Source organism: Diceros bicornis, chromosome 24 (genome assembly GCF_020826845.1).
Source record: "Diceros bicornis minor isolate mBicDic1 chromosome 24, mDicBic1.mat.cur, whole genome shotgun sequence".
Lineage (NCBI taxonomy): Eukaryota > Metazoa > Chordata > Mammalia > Perissodactyla > Rhinocerotidae > Diceros > Diceros bicornis.
This window is the reverse complement of record NC_080763.1, coordinates 44,999,357-45,018,639: the sequence shown is the minus strand read 5'-3', so window position 1 is coordinate 45,018,639 and position 19,283 is coordinate 44,999,357. Positions and strand designations below refer to the sequence as shown.

Here is a 19,283-nt window from a genome sequence, read left to right as displayed (position 1 = left end):
CTTCTGAGCCCCCTGGCTGGGTGGGAGGCCCTCTCCTTGCCTGGCTGGACCGGCACCATGCAATCTCAGCCACGCCCTGGCTCCAGATGTCAGCCTCCTGGGGAGAGCCTCACCGTGGCACCTCCAGCCGGGTTCCTGGTCTGAGCCTGCTAGCCAAATGCCTGCTTCGCACTTGCATTTGGGTGTTGCAGAGGCCCCTCACCTCACTTCAGCCTGTCCCAGGCCTGACTTTATCCTCTTTCAAACTTCCAGTGCTCTGCATCTTAGCCAATGTCACCGCCATCCAACCAGAGAACAGTCAGGGCCCTGGGCCTTACCTGCCGCCCACATCCGATCCATCACCAGGCCCCGCTGATGTCACCTCCGAAACCTTTCTCGGACAATCCCTTCGCCTCTCCCCCGTCCACCACTTGCACTCTCATCCAGGCCACCATCACCTGACAAAGATTAGGGTAACAACCTCTCGTCACTCTCCACAGCCAGGCTAAGAGCTGATGTGGCCACGGGGCACTGGGAGGAAGAGGCCTGGCCCCTGGGCTGGCAGCTGCCCCAGCCTCTGGGGTCTCTTGTTCCAGCAGAATCCTGGAGGTTCTAGGCCTTGTCTGCCTGGGAGGTGGTGAGTGGTGGGTACTCGGCCATTGCTAGCTATGCTAATGAGTGAGCGAGCAAATAAGGAATACCTGTAAGGTTAACACTGGGCTGTTTAAAGAATTTCATTTAAAATGTAGGCAAGTACGAAGATAACAATAATAGTTTATATACATATCCTTTTTCCATTATTGAGCTTGGAAAATAGTGGAAATACATAAAAATAAAAGTAAATCTTATAATGTATAAATCAATAATGGGTCCCTTTCCCTTCCCTGACCTGGTTATTCCCTTAATTATTAATTTAAAAATGATTATTTTTGCCAGTATTTACATAACCAAGTAAAATAACAACTGAGTGTGGTAATTAAGCTGAATTCTTTATAGTTATGTAATCTCATGGATGCTTACACACCACATGCAAACTGTAGTTCCATTTGCAAATGATTTAGGTGAGGAAAAAAATCTGTATATGAAACAGAATATAGTGTGAATTGTATCTAATTTTAAATATTTTAATTTATATACTTTCATGAATATAGGTCAATAAGAAATCCACTTTTCAGATTTTATTTCATTATAGAATATATTTGATAAGGATACATACAAACAGATTCGTCTTTAATACATATCGTTTTCTGGTGCCCTGCACTTCCGCAGCAGGCTGGAGATGTCATAAAAAATGCTTCCAAAATTTGCGCTGAATCAGCCCCTCTAAACAACCAGTGCTGTAGAGTTCAGATAATTCGATTCATCGACTTGCCTCGAACAAGTAAAAATCTTAATATTCGTTTTTAAGTCTGCTTATTACTGTTCTACTTTAAAATCTGAGATACATTCCCCAATGTAAACAATAAATTTCACTCTGTCACACAATTGAAATGGATAAGGCCTTCTTGACAAATGTCTGCCACCTACGGTGTCCTCATCTGAACGCAATCTTATTTCATGGCGCAACGAGCTGTCCATGCACAAAAGACAGGAAAAGAAGCTGCCCTTAATACCCGGTGGAGCCTTCCAGACTTCTCCGCGCCGCAGGTTTATGGTACACTTAAGAGATATCTTTTTGACTTGGTCTACTTGGTCTTAAAATACAAATATACAATGTCCATAAGCATAAAATAGTAAAGCCTAGCCTTACATATTTATTATGAATTGCTAAAATCCTATACAAGTACAATACCATATCATGCCAATTAATATACAGAGAAAAGTGGCTAAATGTCTCCACCATTCTTCAGGGCACGGGAACAGGGAACAGAAGGGGACACAATTCATGTAGGTGTTAAGTGGCTGACTGCATCTGGTTAGGCAGACAGTCTAACTGAAGCTCTGAAATGCCTGTATACCCTGCTGAAATATTTAAGTTAATCTGGAGTAGAATCTGCTTAACACAAGAAGAATACAACTCCTTTCTCACCAGCCTCCTAGAGGGAGAATTGAATGAAACCTTAGAAACGTAACCAAATAAAGTTGTATTTGCATTTCCTGATTCAGCTGTGCAAATCATTAATCCACTCTCTTCTCAATCCATTTACCCTTTCAAGAACAATTAATCAACAGTGATCACAAGTCGGTACCTCATTATTATCATAAATATTTGACTTAGCAAGCTAGATGGTGAAATCGTAAAGCCTATGTACAATATTTTAAAAGGCATTCTGTGACCATTTTTGAAGAGTTCATAGAAAAGTTACAAAGGATATACCAGTTACTTCTGTCAATGTCACCATAATGTAAACCTTGGCATCTTTTTTACATTAAATGTGCACTGTTTTATGTATTGTACAACCAAAGAGAAACCTGAACCGCGGATCCGATGGGACGCTCACTGATTCGCTAAGGTAACCGGTAGAGGGAGTAGTTTTCCTGAGGTTTGTAAGAACTTTTCAAACAAAACAGAAATCACAGTGAGCGAGCGTGGGTGAGTCTGTGCCTTCCATGCCTGGTCTGCTCCCACGGTTCCTGCCGGGGCTAAATGACCCGCCACTGCATGATGCTCGTGTCTTTGCCACCCGTGGAGATGAGGTGGCTGTCGTCACAGAGGAAATCCACGTTGGTGACGTGACTGCTGTGCCCACTGTATACGTGGCTGGGAGCCTGGGGAAGAATGACACGGAGGGAGCGTAAGGCAAGGCAAACTATTTGGAGTTGGAAAGTCCTGGAATCCCACATTCATTCCTTCTTTCTTCCCTCCCTCAGAGCTCTCATTTGTGCACAGACACAAGAGGGACACAGAAGCAGACCACACGGAGTCCTTGCACATCGAGAATCTGGTCTGATGGGGGGACACACTCGGGCAAATGACCGCCCTGGCCCGGAATACGTTCAATCCCAGAGGGCTGACCAGGCACGGGGTCGGCCCAAAGGAGGGACTAAACAGATGCCAGGGGTTGAGGGTGAGGGCTGTCCTCGGTGAAGGAGGTCAGGTCTGGGAAGGACAAGGAAGGTGTTCTAGGCTCTGGCGTTGGCTTAACTCAGCAGGGCTGGGGCAGAGGGAGCCATGGTGGAGGGGAGAGGAGTGAGGCCCGCGCAGCCACAGGGGTAGACAAGCCAGATCCAAGGGCTTCTAGGGTCGGGGGTTTCCCCCAGAGAGCAGTGGGGAGCCCCTGACGTGGTCTAGGGCAGCGGGATAACAGGGTCAGGTGGACATTTGTGACCAGTGGCATTCCTACTTAATTACCAAGCAACCAGGTCAGGCGGTAAATGCACGCCCACAGGGCTAAGATTAGCGAAGAAGACAAGTCCCTTACCCGGAACTGGGAGCAAGGGTACGAGAAGAGGTGCACTTTGCCGAAGTCGTCGCCGGTGGACAGGAGTTTTTTCTCGTGGGCCCGACAGACAGCATTGATGTCGGTTCCGTCCGAGCCTTCTGGCCATACTCCTAAAACAAAACCACAGACAGAGCACTGGAAACACCAGGAACACTGGGCCACACTCTGCGAGGACTGGTCATGAACTCTCACCAAAATAAAATCGCTGTTAAGTCCCGCACTTTAGAAATCAGGGCCAAAAGAGCGCCTTGTCTCGGCTCCCGGTCTCTCCCTGTTTCCATGATCATCACTCCAGGCCATTCCCAGGAAACCCTTCAAGGCTTAGCCCATTCTACTGCACGAGAGTAGCAGTGACAGGCTTTCTAGGCTCCTTGCTCTTTTGGGGCCCTTCTTGATGTTACAGCAGAGAGAGCGCCAGAAATCCTGGTTCTGGACACAGTGCCCTTCCTTTATCCCCAAAGCATCTGATGGGAAGCTGATTAGTCCTCAAGCCTGCAGTTTCCTATCTTTTCTTTTTTCAGGGTCACTCTTTACATATGAGAGTCTCTCCAGAGGACTTTTTAACCCTGTGTCTGTGTGTGCCTTTCAGGCATTTCTCAGTGTTAGCTCTTCGTGGCTGCTACTTGCAGGTGTGGTGTCTGCCTACTGTGGGCCGGGTGAGGCAGCAGCTTTGGCTCCAGAGCCCTGTTCCCTGGGGGCCCTGCAGCATGGTCTGGGGTAGAGGGTGGTGGTGTCTCCTGACCATTGCTCCAGGAAATGCTTTTGGTCCCAAAAACTTTGGTTCTGAGAGAGCTGAATGAGCATCAGTTTCTCAACTGACAGTTCTGGAGTAAACCCAAGGGGTCCTAGCATTTATACCAGAAAATGCTAAAATGCCAGCTCTGCGGAGATTTGTGAAATTCTCACCAACTTACTGACTTACGGTCTTACATAAAGAGATTATAAATACTGCTTTTTCTTTTTTATTCTACTAAATTGTGGTAAATTATTTTAGACTATTTATAAATATATTCCTAATCTGAACTTTGAAGGAAGTGAAAAAGTTAAAGGACCAAAAAAATACAATTTAACTCTAACAAATGACAAATAAATTGATTGAGTGCCATCTGGTCTATCTATCTAGGAAGTCTGGCACAACCTCACATGAGAAGGTTCTGGAGAATTATCTCAGGAGCCATTTCATACAATAGAAAAGGGTTAAAACCCATCTCTGGTTCTTCTCACCTGGCCATTGCCAGGCAAGCCCTGGCCCTTCCCCAGGGGGCTGCGGGGAGTGTGTCCTGCAGGGTCACATAGCAGCAGAGTAGTTTGACAAAACTGGTGACTATGAGATTTCATAGCTATTAGAGAAATATTCTAAAAGCAGACACATCTTACGTTTGAACTGAATGAAAGCTGCAGAAAACTTACCAAAGACATGGAATCCCAAAGTGCAGGTATATGAAGCCCACTCAATGTCTCTCGTAGTTTCCACACTTACGACCTGCTTACAAGCAGAGGGAACCCCTGGAGAAAGCAAACACAGGTTTGGTGGCATCTCAGCCAAAGCCCCCTGTCCTCCCCGGGCAAGGCTGGGCCCTCAGAGCCATGCCCCATTGGCTACAGAGCCCTGTGGAGAGGGACGCCTTCCACTTGTGGGAATTGTGCTCACAGCACAGACACTGGCGGCGGGGGGTGGGGTGGGGGGGTGGGGGGGCTGGGAGAGAAGAAGGACAGGTCCCAGGGGGCTGCTGTCCCCAAGGCGGGAAGGACCTCATGGTCTCTGCCTGCTGGGGATGATGCCTTCACAAGAGTCCCTCTAGCTCTGACGGCTCTGGCCCTACTCTCTTCTGCCACATCCGCCCCCCTCAGCCTCTCCCCGCAGGGCCTGGCCTTCTCCTCCTCGGGGCTGCGCATCTTCTCCACCACATGGGCCCACAGTTGGCCTGAACCCCAAATATCTCTGTGTCGGGAAGGACTTGAGAGGTTGTCCAGCCCAACTCCTCTATGTTACAGAGGAGGAAACCGAGGCCCAGAGACGACATCACGTGCCCCAAGTCGAATGGGAAGTGGGTTTTTGCAGGAGGCCCCATTTTGGTCTCAGAGTGAACGTTCTATGTGATCCGAACCCAGACAACTCACAGTAAAGGATTTCATAGTCTCCAGAATTTGACACGAGGAATTGTGAGTTTACAGACCAGTCCAGGTGAGTGATGAAGCTGGAATGACCCTGGGAGAAAAGCATCGTGGGAGTTTCCCTCATCTTATACATTCCTGAACAACACTATATTGACGTCATAAATTGATGATGCATGTGTCCACGAGAAGGCACAAGAAACACTTACCGAGCATTTGCCAACTCGCGTGTACTTCCTCCCGTTGTCGCTGACTCCGTATATATAGATACAGTTGTCATGGGAGCCTATCGCTAAGAAATTCCCGTCTACAGAAATACGACAGATTACATTTCAATTGTTAGAAATAAACATTGTATCAATTACAAGGGATAATGCTAGTTGCCATCACAGATTTAGGAAAAATAGCCAGATTAATGAACTATTTCAAAGAGAAAAATTTGCTTTTGAATGAATCCTATACCATTTCCAGAACTATTTTTTGAAAATCCACATCTGACCAGATTCCTCCTGTTATAAAACCCTCCTCTGGCTGTCCCTACCACAGAAGGATCCCCCCCCGCCCTCCCCCCGCACAGACTGGCCCCCCTCTGCCTGGAAGCCCCTCCTGCCTCTCTTCCAATGGGCCATCAGTTAGCATCTTCTTCACCTGGCCTTCTGGCCTCAGGGAAGCCTAAGGAATCAGTCTGCGATGCTCACGTAGAAAGACAAGGGAAGGAGCTCATTGTAATAAAATGGTCTCAAGGTAAGAATTACCTTATCACTTAACTCTAAAATAATGAGATCCATAACATAATGGAACCATTGTTATGATTTTGACTACTCCACCTCTATGGTTTTGACTACTCTAAGTACCTCATATAAGTCGAATCATACCATATCATCCTTTTGTGACTGGCTTATTTTACTTAGCATAGTGCCCTCAAGATTCATATATTCCATTGTATGGATATACCACGTTTTGTTTACCCATTCATCTGTTGATGGACACTTTGGTTGCTTCCACAGTTTAGCTATTGTGAATAATGCTGCTATGAACATGGTGTACAAATATCTCTTTGAGATTCTGCTTTTTAATTCTTTTGGATATGTATCCAGAGGTAGAATTGCTGGATCATATGCTAATTCTACTTTTAATTTTCTGAGGAACCGCCATACTGTTTTCCACAATGGCTGTATCATTTTACATTCCCACTGACAGTATAGAAGGGTTCCAATTTCTCCACATCTTCACCAGCACTTGCTGTTTTCTGTTTTTTTTTTGGAAGTAGCCATCCTAATGGGTGTGAGGTGGTATCTCATTGTAGTTTTGATTTGCATTTCCCTAATGATTAGTGAAGTTGAGCATGTTTTCATGTGTTATTGGTCATTTGTAGATCTTCACTGGAAAAATGACTATTCAAGTCGTTTGCCCATTTTTGATTGGGTTGGTTGTTTGTTTTTTCTCACTCTAGAAACACATGCACAGCTGCCTGCCCGGGGGCTGGGAGGTGGGGAATGGGCAGCTGCTACTGTGCTAAGAGCTGAAATTGACCAAAATTAACCAAAATTTACCATCCAAGCCTTTCTCTAGAAGTTGCAAGCTTTCAACAGACCCTCGAGTTCCAAAATAGTCACACCAGACAGATCCTGCCAGTGCCATTGTTGTCCAGGCGGGGAGACAGATTCCTGGGTGATTCCTACTCCATTATCTTCCAGAATCCTCTCTCATCACCTCCCACCTTTAAGACTCAACTTTGAGGTATAATTTACATGCAATAAAAGGCACACATTTTAAGTGTACAGTTCAAAGAGTTTTGACAACATACCTGTGTAACTACCATCTCCATATCTATAAATAATTGAACCCAAGCAGGAGCCAGTAACCTACAATGGTATAGCCTATGTGCTGGAAAAATCTTGCATGCAACCAGAAAACTCACACTGCTGATCACATTCTGCTTTGTATCCAGTCAGCTGCATTGTAGTTAGTTTGTCTGCATTCATGCATGCAACTAGTATTTACTGAGCATCTACTCTGTTTGCATCTACTCCCAGCCAGATGCTGGCCATACTGTGCTGAACAAAATAGGGTCCCTACCATTATGGGACTCTGGGCCACTCCCTGAGGATCTGGGGCCACCACCACTGCCATCACTGATGATGACACCACATCACCCATGACATCCACATAATGCTCCACTCTTCAAAGAGCACATTCACACCCACTCTTTCAGTTGAGCCTCACAATAACTTGCTATCTGATTTGACAAGGGTCACTTGGTTAATGAAGAGAGGGCACTGAATCCAAATGTGGGTTGCCCTAACTTGGCCCAGAGTGATCCAGGGCCACACAGCCTCCAGTGAACGACTCTGAAGCCCGAGAAGCAGAGTTACTGGTAGAAAAAGTTCTCTGGTCTCCAGGGAATGGTCATTAGTATAAGTGACAAGAAATTGAAATATACTCCCAAAAGAACCCTGCTTGTGTTAGCAAGAGCTGGTAGATATCCGAGGGCTTTCTAGGAAAAGACGCTGCAGATGAGGCCCCTCTTGCACTTAGCAGAGGTTCAAAATAACTAAGAAAATGATGACAAACACATAAAAGGATGCAAAATATTGGCTAGAATTAACAGAATGAAATATGATACTTAAAAAGTCAAGAACGACAGGCATTCTGAGTTGAGTAAGCTCCTCTCACCATGGAGAAAAGGTTCCTAAGGTGTCTGGGTAGTTGTCTGTTTAGGGTGAGAAGTTATGAATTTTGTTCAGGCACAAGGAAAAAACATCCAAAAGGGGTGCTCTTTCTATAAGGTCACCTCTAGAGATCAAGAACGTAGCCCTACCAAGAGGAAGAGATGATTTCAATTAGCTTATGAAAGAGAAGATTCCTACGGAGCAGCAGCAGCTCAGTCTTGGCAAAGTATTTCCAAGGACAAAAACTGCTATTTCCAAGAGTGTTCACGTAGCCGAATATCCTGCATATCACAGAAAAATAGTACGTCCCAAAACACGAGCATACGATGACAAGGCTTAGAAACAATGAGCAGCAATGAGCACTCCTAGCGCCCAGTCAAAAGGACTAAGGAGGCACCCTGAAGTGGCTTCCACGGGCCAGTGACGGATAAATTGGTCCACCTATTGTAACTATCATAGATTGAAACATAGCAAATATACTTAAACTCATAATGGCACCAAAACCACCACCACCAGCGATTGGGCACTGTTAAAGAGTGCAGAGAACAAACGTATTATCTTGCAGATTGGTAAATAAAGTGAAAGAAACCAAATGTTTATCTTTACTTTCCCATATGAACTCTACCATACTACTGGGTAAGAAAATAGTATATTACTTGGTAACAAAACAGTAGATGAAGAGAAGTTTCTCTTTATGGAAGTATCATATCTAATAAATGAAGAAGAAAAGCTAAAATTGGAAAATCAATCACTTGCAACCCCTTATAGATCTAGGCATTGTGCATCAACAGCTTCTAATATCACAGAAAGCGAGACAGCAGACAGGATGTGTCTCCTGTAGGAAGAAGACACCAACACACATAGAACCTGAATAGGATCAAGTCTCCAGATCCACACATCACTTTACAGGAAATACAGGGGACAGAGGAACATGTTAAACAACACCACAGGATGCACTTAGCAAAATCCAGTGTGGAAAATGCTACAGGAGAAACGAGCCAGTTTCTTTGACAAGTAAACAGAGAGAGAGAGAGAGAGAGAGTGAGCGCATAAGCAACTGTGGATTAAAAGAGACTTATGAGGCATATCAACCAATTACCACATGTGGACCTTTTTTTGGATCCTGATTTAAACTGTTAAGAAAAAAAAGTCAAGGGCCGGCCCCATGGCTTAGCGGTTAAGTGTGCGCGCTCCGCTGCTGGTGGCCTGGGTTCGGATCCCGGGTGCGCACCAACGCACTGCTTCTCTGGCCATGCTGAGGCCACGTCCCACGTACAGCAACTAGAAGGAAGTGCAGCTATGACATACAACTATCTACTGGGGCTTTGGGGGAAAAAAAATAAATAAATAAAATTACAAAAAGAAAAAAAGTCAATTGAAAATTTCAGTACTGACTACATATCTGATGATATTAAGAAGTTAATATTAATTTGGGTTGGGGAGGTGTCAATGATACTGTGGCTATGTTAAAAACAAGAGGGCAGGATTTCTAGCTGTGGCCAAGTGAGAAGGCTGGCAAATCCTGTCCCCATAAAGCAATTATAAAGCTGTATAAAGCTGACAAAAACAACCATTTAAGCACTCTGGAAATTGATCAAAGACAGAAAACCATCTGAGAGGTGTTTATGCTTGAAAAACTGCTGAATGTCAGGTAAGAACACTGTGAGTCCATGGTGCTCTTACCTGGGGCTGCTCTCGCCCCTCACACCTGCTCGGCTGGCTCAGAGGTTCTGCCAGGGAAGAGCAGGCTGTGAGGATCAGCAGCTTTGTTGCTTTGGTCAAGGCGGCTTACTCAATATGAAGCTCTGGGTGACACCCATGTCCAGAGGCATTGTCAACAGATGTGACAATCTCTAGGGCGATTGAGTGGGGAGGGCCAATGGCTCTACTAGCCTGAACTTACGGTTGTGGTTGGAGTGAGCACAGTCCTGGCTAATGGGAGGCTGCACACATGCACAGAGAAGATGCAAAAGGGCCAGCAGAAAGTAAAAGCTAGGGCAGACCTGGAAATGGCCTGAACTGTGAATTTGCTTTTCTACCTGCACACACATCCACTGGCAGAGGATAGAAACCTTACTGGTCTAAGGTGTTTGAGCACAACCTCTGTCTAATCCTTCATTCAAAATACAGAAAGCAAAAACTGAGAGAGTCAAAAAGAGAAATTATCAATTCCACAATAATAGCTGGAGATTTCAGTACGTCACTCTCAACAACTGATAGAACAATTAGACAGAAAATTGGCAAGGATATGAATGAATTGAACAATGCTATCAAGCAACTCTGAACATTATCAACCAACGTGTCCTAACTGACATATATAGGACATTCCACCCAAGAATGCAGAATACACATTCTTCTCAAGTATACCTGGAACATTCTTCAGGACAGACTACGTGCTAGGCTCTAAAGCAAGTCTCAATGAATTTTAAGTGATTAAAGTTACACAAAATATGTATGACCACAGTGAAGTTAAATTAGAGAACAACAGAAAGAAATATGGAAAATCTCTAAATATTTGGAAATTAAACAATACATTTCTAAATAACCCAGAGGCCAAAGAAGAAATCATCAAGGAAATTAGGAGATAATTTGAACTGAATGAAAATGAAAACACAACATATCAATATTTATGGGATATGGCTAAAGCAATGCCTAAGGGGAAATTTATATTAAACATCTACACCAGAAAAGGTCTCCAACCAATAACCTAAGTTTTCACCTTAAGAAACTAAAAAAAGAAAAGCAAACTAAATATAAATCAAGCAGAATAAAGGAGATAATAAAGATCAGAACAGAAAAAAAAAAATAGAAAACAGAAAAACAATAAAGAAAAATCAATGAAACCAAAAGTTGTTTCTTTGAAAAGATCAACAAGTTGACAAACCTTTAGCTAGATTGACCAAGGAAAAAAAGAGAGAAGACAAAGTTTCCAGAATCAAGAATGAAAGAGGGGACCTCACTACCAACCTCACAAAAATTAAAAAGATTTTAAGCAAACATTATGAACAATTTTATGCCAACAAATGAGACAACTTAGATGAAATGCACAAATTACCCAAACTGACTCAAGAAGAAATAGAAAATCTGAATAACAAAGAAATTGAATTAGTAATTAAAAATCTTCCCACAAAGAAAAGCCCAGATGGTTCACTGAATTCACATGAATTCTATCAAATATTTTATAAAGAAATAATACCAATCTTTCACAAACTGTTTCAGAAAATAAACAAGGAAGGAACATTTCCCAACTTACTCTGTAAGACCAAACAGTGCTCTCATAACCAAGCCAGACAAAACCATCACAAGAAAAGAAAACTACAGACCAATATCCCCCATGAACATGGATGAAAAATCCTTAACAGAATATTAACAAATGGAATCCAGCAAAATATAAAAAGGATCATACACCACGATCAAGTGAGATTTACTCCAGGGATGCAAAATGGTTTAACACCTGAAAATTAATTTAAGACACCATATTAATCAAATAAAGGACAAAGACCACATGATCATCTCAATAGATGCAGAAAAAGCATTTGACAAAAATCCAACAGCCATTCATGATAAAAGCTCTAAACAGATTAGGAACAGAAGGGAACTTCCTCATCATGATAAAGAGCATCTGGCCTCATACTTAATGACTAACGACTGAATGCTTTGCCTCCTAAGATTGGTAGCAAGGCAAGGATCCACTCTTGTCACTTCTGTACAAAATTGTATTGGAGGTTCTAGCCAATGCAATAAGGAAAAAAATAATTAAAAGCATCCAAAGATTGGAAAGGAAGAAGTAAAACTATCTTTGCAGATGACATGACCCTGTATGAAGAAAATCCCAAGGATTCTATACAAGCACATACACACACAAAACTACTAAAACTAATAAAAGAGTTTAGAAAGGTCACAGGATATAAGATCTATGGGCTAAAATTAATTTTATTTCTCTGTACGAGCAACTAGCGTTCTGAAAATAAAATTAAGAAAACAATTCCATTCACAATGGCATAAAAATAACTTAGCAATAAATTTAACAAAAGAAGTATAACACCTGTGCAATGAAAACCGTAAAACTGCTGAGGAAAATTAAAGAAGATCTAAATAAATGGAGAAACATTCTATATTCAAGGATTAGAAGACTCAATACCGTCAAGATAGCGGTTCTCCCAACATTGATCTCTAAATTCAACATAATCCCTATTACAGTCCTGGTAGGCTTTTTAAAATTAGAAATTGACAGATTGATTCTAAAATTTATGTAAAAATGGTAAGGACCTAAAATAGCCAAAACAGTTTTGAAAAAAAACAACAAAGTTGGAGGAGTTACACTACTTGATTTCAAAACTTACTCTAAACACACAGTAATCAAGACTGTGTGGCGTTGGCACAAGGATAAACATCTAGGGGAATGGGACAGAACTGAGAATCCTGAAATAAATCTTTATGTTTATGGCCAATTTATTTATTTATTTATTTTGCTGAGGAAGATTGGCGCTGAGCTAACATCCGTGCCCATCTTCCTCTATTTTGTACATGGGATGCCGCCACAGCAGGGCTTGATGAGCTAAGTGTAGGTCTGCGCCCAGGATCCAAACCTGCACACCCAGGGCCGCCGAAGTGGAGTGCGCAAACTCTGCTATGAACCACTATACCACCGGGCCGTATGGCCAATTGATTTTTAACAAAAGTGTCAAGACAATTAAATAGGGAAAGAATTGTCTTTTCAACAAATGGTGCTGGGACAACTGGATATCCACATGCAGAACAAATAAACTTAGATTCTTTCTTCTCACCATACACAAGAATTAACTCAAAAAGAGTCATAGACCTAAATGTGAGGGCTAACACAATGACTTTTCTAAAAGAAAGCATAGGAGAAAATCTTCACAATCTTGGGTGTGACACCAAAAGCATGATCCATAAAAGAAAAAACTGATAAACTGCACTCCACCAAAATTAAAAGCTTATGTTTCAAAAGACCCCATTAAGAAAATGAAAAGACAAGCCATGCACTGGGAGAAAATATTTGAATCATATATCTGACAAAGAACTTTTTTTTTTTTTAGTAAATTGTACTTTTTTCTTTCTTTTTTTTTTTTGTTTATAATTTTATTTATTTATTTTATTTTTTCCCCCAAAGCCCCAGCAGATAGTTGTATGTCATAGCTGCACATCCTTCTAGTTGCTGTATGTGGGACGCGGCCTCATCATGGCCAGAGAAGCGGTGCATCGGCGCACGCCCAGGATCCGAACCTGGGCTGCCAGCAGCGGAGCATGCGCACTCAACCGCTAAGCTACGGGGCCGGCCCCCCGACAAAGAACTTTTATACAGAATATAGAAAGAGCTCTTATAACTCAATTGTAAAACAAACAAACCAATTAAAAAATAGGCAACGTATTTGAATAGTTATTTCACCAAAGAAGATATAGGAATGGCTAATAGGCACATGAAAAGATGCTCACCATCTTTGATAGTAACTAGGGAAATGCAAATTAAACCCACAATGAGACACCACTACACCTCTATTAGAATGGTGATAATAAAAAGACAGACAATAACAGGTGTTGGTGAGGAGGTGGAGACGCTAGAACCCTCACACATTGCTGGTGGGAATGTAAAATGGTACAGCCACTTTGGAAAGCAGTTCGGCAGTTTCATAAAATGTTAAACATAAATTTACCATACAATCTACCAATTTTGTTCTTAGGAATTTACCCAAGAGAAATTAAAACAAATGTCTACAAAAAGACATATAACGAATGTTTACAGAAGTGTTATTCATAATAGTCAAAACCCAGAAACAATCCAAACGTCCATTAACTGAGGAATGGATAAACAAACTGTGGTATATCCATAAAATGGAATACTATCCAGTAATAATAAAGGAATAAACTACCAATATACACACACAATAACATAAATTAATCTCAAAAACATTATCCTAAGTAAAAGAAGCCAATTGCAATAGGCTACATATTATATGACTCCATTTATACAAAAAGTCCAGAAAAGGCAATTATAGAGACAGAACAGCAGTGGTTGCCTAGGGCTGGGGGTGGCAGTGGAGATTAACTGCTAATGGGCAGGGAGGGAACTTTTTGGGGTGATGGAAAGGTTCTGAAATTGGTTTGGGGTGATGGTTGTACAACTCTATGAATTTACTAAGAATCACTGAATTGTACATTTACAATGGGTAAATCGTATGTACATTATAGCTCAATAAAGCTATTAAGAAAAGAGTCCTCATCTTTTTGAGATGTATAATCTCAAATATGTATCTCAAATAAGGACAATATTAACAGATGAAAGGATAAGATGTCTGGGAACTGCTTCAAAATAATATGGAATGGGGTCCGTGGGTAGGGTTACAGATGAGCAAGATGGGCTAAGAGTTGATAATGTTGCACCTGGGTGATGGGTACATGGTCGTTCATTATGCTATTCTGCCTAATTTTGTCTGTTTAAAATTTTCCATAATAAAAAGTGAATATACACACAAGCATAGGGACCCAGGGAGGGAAGAGAATACCAAAATGCCACAATTATTTGCATGTATAGTTTAAATTTCACTCTGAGGTGGGGCCAACCCCATGGCATAGCGGTTAAGTTTGCGTGCTCCGCTTCGGTGGCCCGAGGTTCGCCAGTTTGGATCCTGGGCGCGGACCTACTCACCACTCATCAAGCCATGCTGAGTAGGTGTCCCACATAGAAGAGCTACAACTCTACAACTATGATATACAACTATGTACTGGGGCTTTGGGGAGAAAAAAGAAAAAGAGGAAGATTGGCAACAGACGTTAGTGCAGGGTCACTCTTCCTAAAACAAACAAAAAAAAAGCTTTCCTTAACAAAGAGTTTAAAAAAAAATTCCACTCTGAGGAGGCTTGTGGAATATTTTCTTTAAAGACACCTACCCAAAATTTCATAAATCTGTTGGAATTTTACAGAACGGAATGGTTCGTATTCTGACCTGGGGAGTAACGCATTACAGAGAGCTGTTCATTTCCATCTGTGTGAACAGTGACCAAGTCTTTTGTTTCCGTGTCAAACACAAACCACCTGTAATAAACAGGAGAAAAAGTACAATAAGTTGTTTAGTGAGAAAATCAAGTAAGACTATTACAATAATAGTAAGACTATTAAAAACTGGTAATCTAAGAGCTCAATAAATACTCTGTATTTGCTTAACAAGAATGCTTATTCCCAGCTTTTATTTAAGGAAGATTTCCTCCCTACAAGCATTTCCTCAGGAAGGAAGAGCACATTGGCTATTTGAAACGAGTCAGCTCCCCATGCTATGACAGGGCTCCTCAGCGTTTGAGCTTTGTCACTTACATCTAAAAGGAGAGACGGCCCTGGGAAGATGGACCAACACCTGATGCCGGCTATGGCCAGAGGAAGCACAAAGGGCCACCTGCACGAGCTGGCCCAGAGATGTGGCCTGGGGCGAAGGAGGGTGGGTCCGGAGGATGGGGCTGGGACAACCTCAGGGTGGGGATGTTCTGACCTGTGCTGGGAGAGCAGAGGCGGTCTGGCCTTCTGTGAATGCTGGTGTGCACCAGCCGGGTGAGAGAGAGAGCAGAGAGAACGGAAGAAGGGCGAGTAGAGGACTTGTCTTTGATTAACCTCTCTGGGATCAGTTTCCTTAACTGTAAAATGGGGATAAGGGCCCAGAACTACTTTGCAGGCTCGGTGATAAATTATAACGGACATGGAAGTGCTTCGTGTCCTCTGCTAAGGACACGGTCCTCAATGAATGTTAAATGAGGGATGACTGCACTCTCCTGCCCATATGTTCTCAGGTGGTGGCAGTAAGTGGGACGCCAGTGTTTTCAGGGATGGAAAAGGAATGTGGGCTCCCCGGTGCTGCAGTTTCAAACCTAGATGACACACATTCCATCAGCACATCCACTGAGCCAGCATCACTGTCTTCTCGCCTTCCATTCAGGGCCCTAACCATCACCACTCAACGGGACTGGCTGCCCCCCTAAAATTTGGATTTGGCTTCTCAGCTTTGATTCCTTTGCATCTTCAACAACCATTTACCTTTAATGTGCTATTTAACCTTAACAGAGGTCAAAACATAAGAAGCAGAGAGACTGGGGCTGACGAGGCTCTGCCTTTGAAAAGTCCTGTTAAACTGCCCCATCAAGAGCTAAGCCTGGCACTAGGACCAGAGATGGGGGAGGCATAACGGAGAAGAGGGATTAGGTTGCATATTCCATCCCTTCCATCCATAGGACACTGTCCGTGATTCTGAGAATCCTGGCATCACCATATCCTATTGACCATGCATAGTTAGCATGTATATGCTGGCAATAATGAGTGACAGCCGTTCATCAGAGCCTGCTGAGTCTGAAGTTTCAGCGGTCTCCGAGAGAGTTAAAAGGAAAGGGTGTGTGTGTGTGTGCGCGAGTGTGTGTGTGTGTGTGTGTGTGTGTGTGTGGCTACGCAAACATTTTCATGAAGAATTCTGTTGGATGCAAGGTGCCCAGCTCTTCAGATTTTGCTACCTGTGACTTATAAATGGTTACTCTTACTGTTTACATACTCTACAGTCATAACGACAGAATCTAAGTAGTATGCTTTTTAGAGAGGGAGGACGGGAGGAAATCACCAAAAATATCTGAATTAAACCATAAAAAGTGTATATACTATGACAAACAACACAAAAGTGCAATTGAAACTTAAAAAAACAATGATAATAATAACCACTGAAACTGCCTAGCAGGCAACCCCAGCAGATGCCTCCTATATTGTTCAATCTTCAGTGCAGTGTGGCCAGGCAGATAATATTGTCATAATTTATAGAAAAAGAAACAAACTGACAGAGGTTATGTAACTGGCTCAGAGACACACAGCTGCTAAGTGGTGGAGCTGGGATTCAAGCGCAGATCTACTGCCCGGCATATCGGAGGCGCTTGGTAAATAAATGTTAGCTGCATCTGAATATGAGGCTCAGAATCTGGGCAGTTTCTAAAATTTTGCAAGTGCAGCAAGAGGAAGCATTTTTAAATTCTCAGCACTTTGAAATGCTGTCTCGCCTGATTCCAAAGTCGAGGCCCCTCCCACAGCCTGCAGATCAGAGCCTGAGGAGCCTCCAGAGCCTCTGAAATTAGAGGCAAAGGTGTGTGTGTGTGAGGGGGCGCTTTTCTGGGAGAGGGGTCCATAGCTCTCCTCAGATTTTCCCAAGATCCAAAACGTGAAGGACCACCGTCTTAACATTTTACTTTTGAGTTTTGACTTAATTCCTGGTAAGTCACTAGAAGCAGAGAAGGACAGCCGATGGCTAACCCGCCTGTCCTGGGGAAATACAGACGAGCCTGGTTCCCACGAACTCTGAAAGCACACGTCACGCTGATACGGACTCACCTCCCAGTCAGTGTTCCAACCGCAACCACAGACCCTGAAGGATGAAAACCAGAAGACTGAGCTGGATCCTAAAATATTTTAAAGGAAGTGTAAATTGATGGCCAGACACAGCACTATCGCATAAAATACACACAAGCCCAGCTCTAATCCCGCAGAGCTACTGGGCCCCATTTGAAAAACCTCTTCTCTCCAGAGAGGTAAATGCTTTCCTACTTGGATGAAGGTCACGTTTCAATAACACAAATTTTTATCCTTTTAGAATTTTTCTCTTTCTGTCTTATATCCTTTCATATCTACAGTAACCAGATGCCAGACCAACAAACAAACGCTCTTCTTCCAAGTCCTGGAAGCCCCTTTGGCTGACCCCACGCTGAATGGAAGCCTGTCGAATAGTGTGCTTGATCTTCTGGAAATACGATCACTGCCCCAATTCCATCAGGGAGATACTGGGTGAGTGCCCACTGGGTGCAAGACACCACGGCAGCCCTGGAAGGATCCCGAGTGAGTAAGGCACATCCCAGGTTTTGATCTAGTGCTACGTACACGTGTTCATCACTAACTCTGACACAAGGCAGAACGTGATCAATAAAAGAGGTAAAAACAAGCTGTCGAGTCACGGAGAGGGGAGTTGAATGAAGCGAGGCGGGGGAACTGGGCCGAGGCTTCCTGGTGCAGACAGCCTTCGGCTCTGGCCTGCCAGCACAGGAAGTGTCATCACTGGTGAAGGGGGAAGCAGACACGCCAACATTTTCTGGGATCAGGTGTTAAGGGGACAGTCTAAGAGGTAGAAGCACCGCGGTCGGGGGCGTGTTTGAGGACGGGCAGGAGGAGTCAGTGCGTTTACAGCGCAGAATCTACGGGGGAGGGGACAGAAAAGGGCACGGATGACACTAGTAATGTGGCTGCACTGCCACGTAAGGACTGTGATCACTAGGAGATCAGAACACAGTGAGGGAGACTGTTTTTCTTTCAATAAAAAGAGTGACATGACTGAATCTGTGGTTTAGACAGCAGATCACTCTGCAGAGTGTTTAGGTGGATGGAAGTGAGACGTGATTAATCACAGGACGACCAAGAAGAAAGGAGCGATGGAAATGGAGATAGAAGGAGGCAGTGGGACACCAGAGGGTGAACTAAAAGAATAAGAGACCAGAAACTGTTCAGGCGTTGATCACATGACTGCAACGCATGCGCCAGAGCAGGGGCTGCAGTTAAGCTCAGGGCTGCCACGGACCCACACAGAGAAATCACGTCCCCTTGAAGCTTCATCATATAATTCATTTGAGGCTCATAACACTTTTGAGATGAAGACACTGAGGTCCAGGGAGGGTCCTGTCCAAAGCCACATGGCCAGTGGGTAAAGGAGCTAGGAATTAACCACACATCTTTTTGGCGTCTGGTTCTGAGCCCCTACCCTCCGTCAGGCTGAGTGGGTTAGAGTCTGGTAAAGGACAGCGGATGGAGGAAATGGTGTTGCTTTCAGCAGGGCTGCCGTGCTGATGGAGACCGCAGGGAGGCCCACCCTCCCGGACCACCACTGCCCTGCTGCCTCCGGTGCCTGTCATCAGCTCTGTGCAAACCCCTCCCTTATTCCCCATTTGTTCCTCCAAGGCCCTGCCAGAGGACAGGAACAACACAGGACACCACTTCCTAGAGCCCCGTCCTGCCCGTCCTGAGTGGCGGTGTCACCCCTCCGGCCCTGTCACCTCGGTGCTCAGCTCCACCAGTGACCAGCCAGCTCTAGATCCTCGGTGACCTTCTCCGAAA

At 43.7% G+C, this 19,283-nt stretch overlaps 1 protein-coding gene across 1 annotated transcript in view; it reads right to left on the bottom strand.

Moving 5' to 3' along the window:
* Positions 1-1,142: 1,142 nt before the first annotated feature.
* The window catches only part of EML1 (EMAP like 1), a 121,574-nt gene continuing 103,433 nt past the window's right edge, over positions 1,143-19,283 (bottom strand). The window contains exons 16-22 of the mRNA XM_058567684.1: positions 17,517-17,584; positions 15,115-15,203; positions 5,687-5,784; positions 5,484-5,571; positions 4,773-4,868; positions 3,342-3,472; positions 1,143-2,688 (exon numbers count right to left, since the gene is read on the bottom strand). Coding sequence (XP_058423667.1) covers positions 2,563-2,688; positions 3,342-3,472; positions 4,773-4,868; positions 5,484-5,571; positions 5,687-5,784; positions 15,115-15,203; positions 17,517-17,584 — 696 coding nt within the window. The 3' untranslated portion in view covers positions 1,143-2,562. The remainder of the gene's footprint in view (positions 2,689-3,341; positions 3,473-4,772; positions 4,869-5,483; positions 5,572-5,686; positions 5,785-15,114; positions 15,204-17,516; positions 17,585-19,283) is intronic.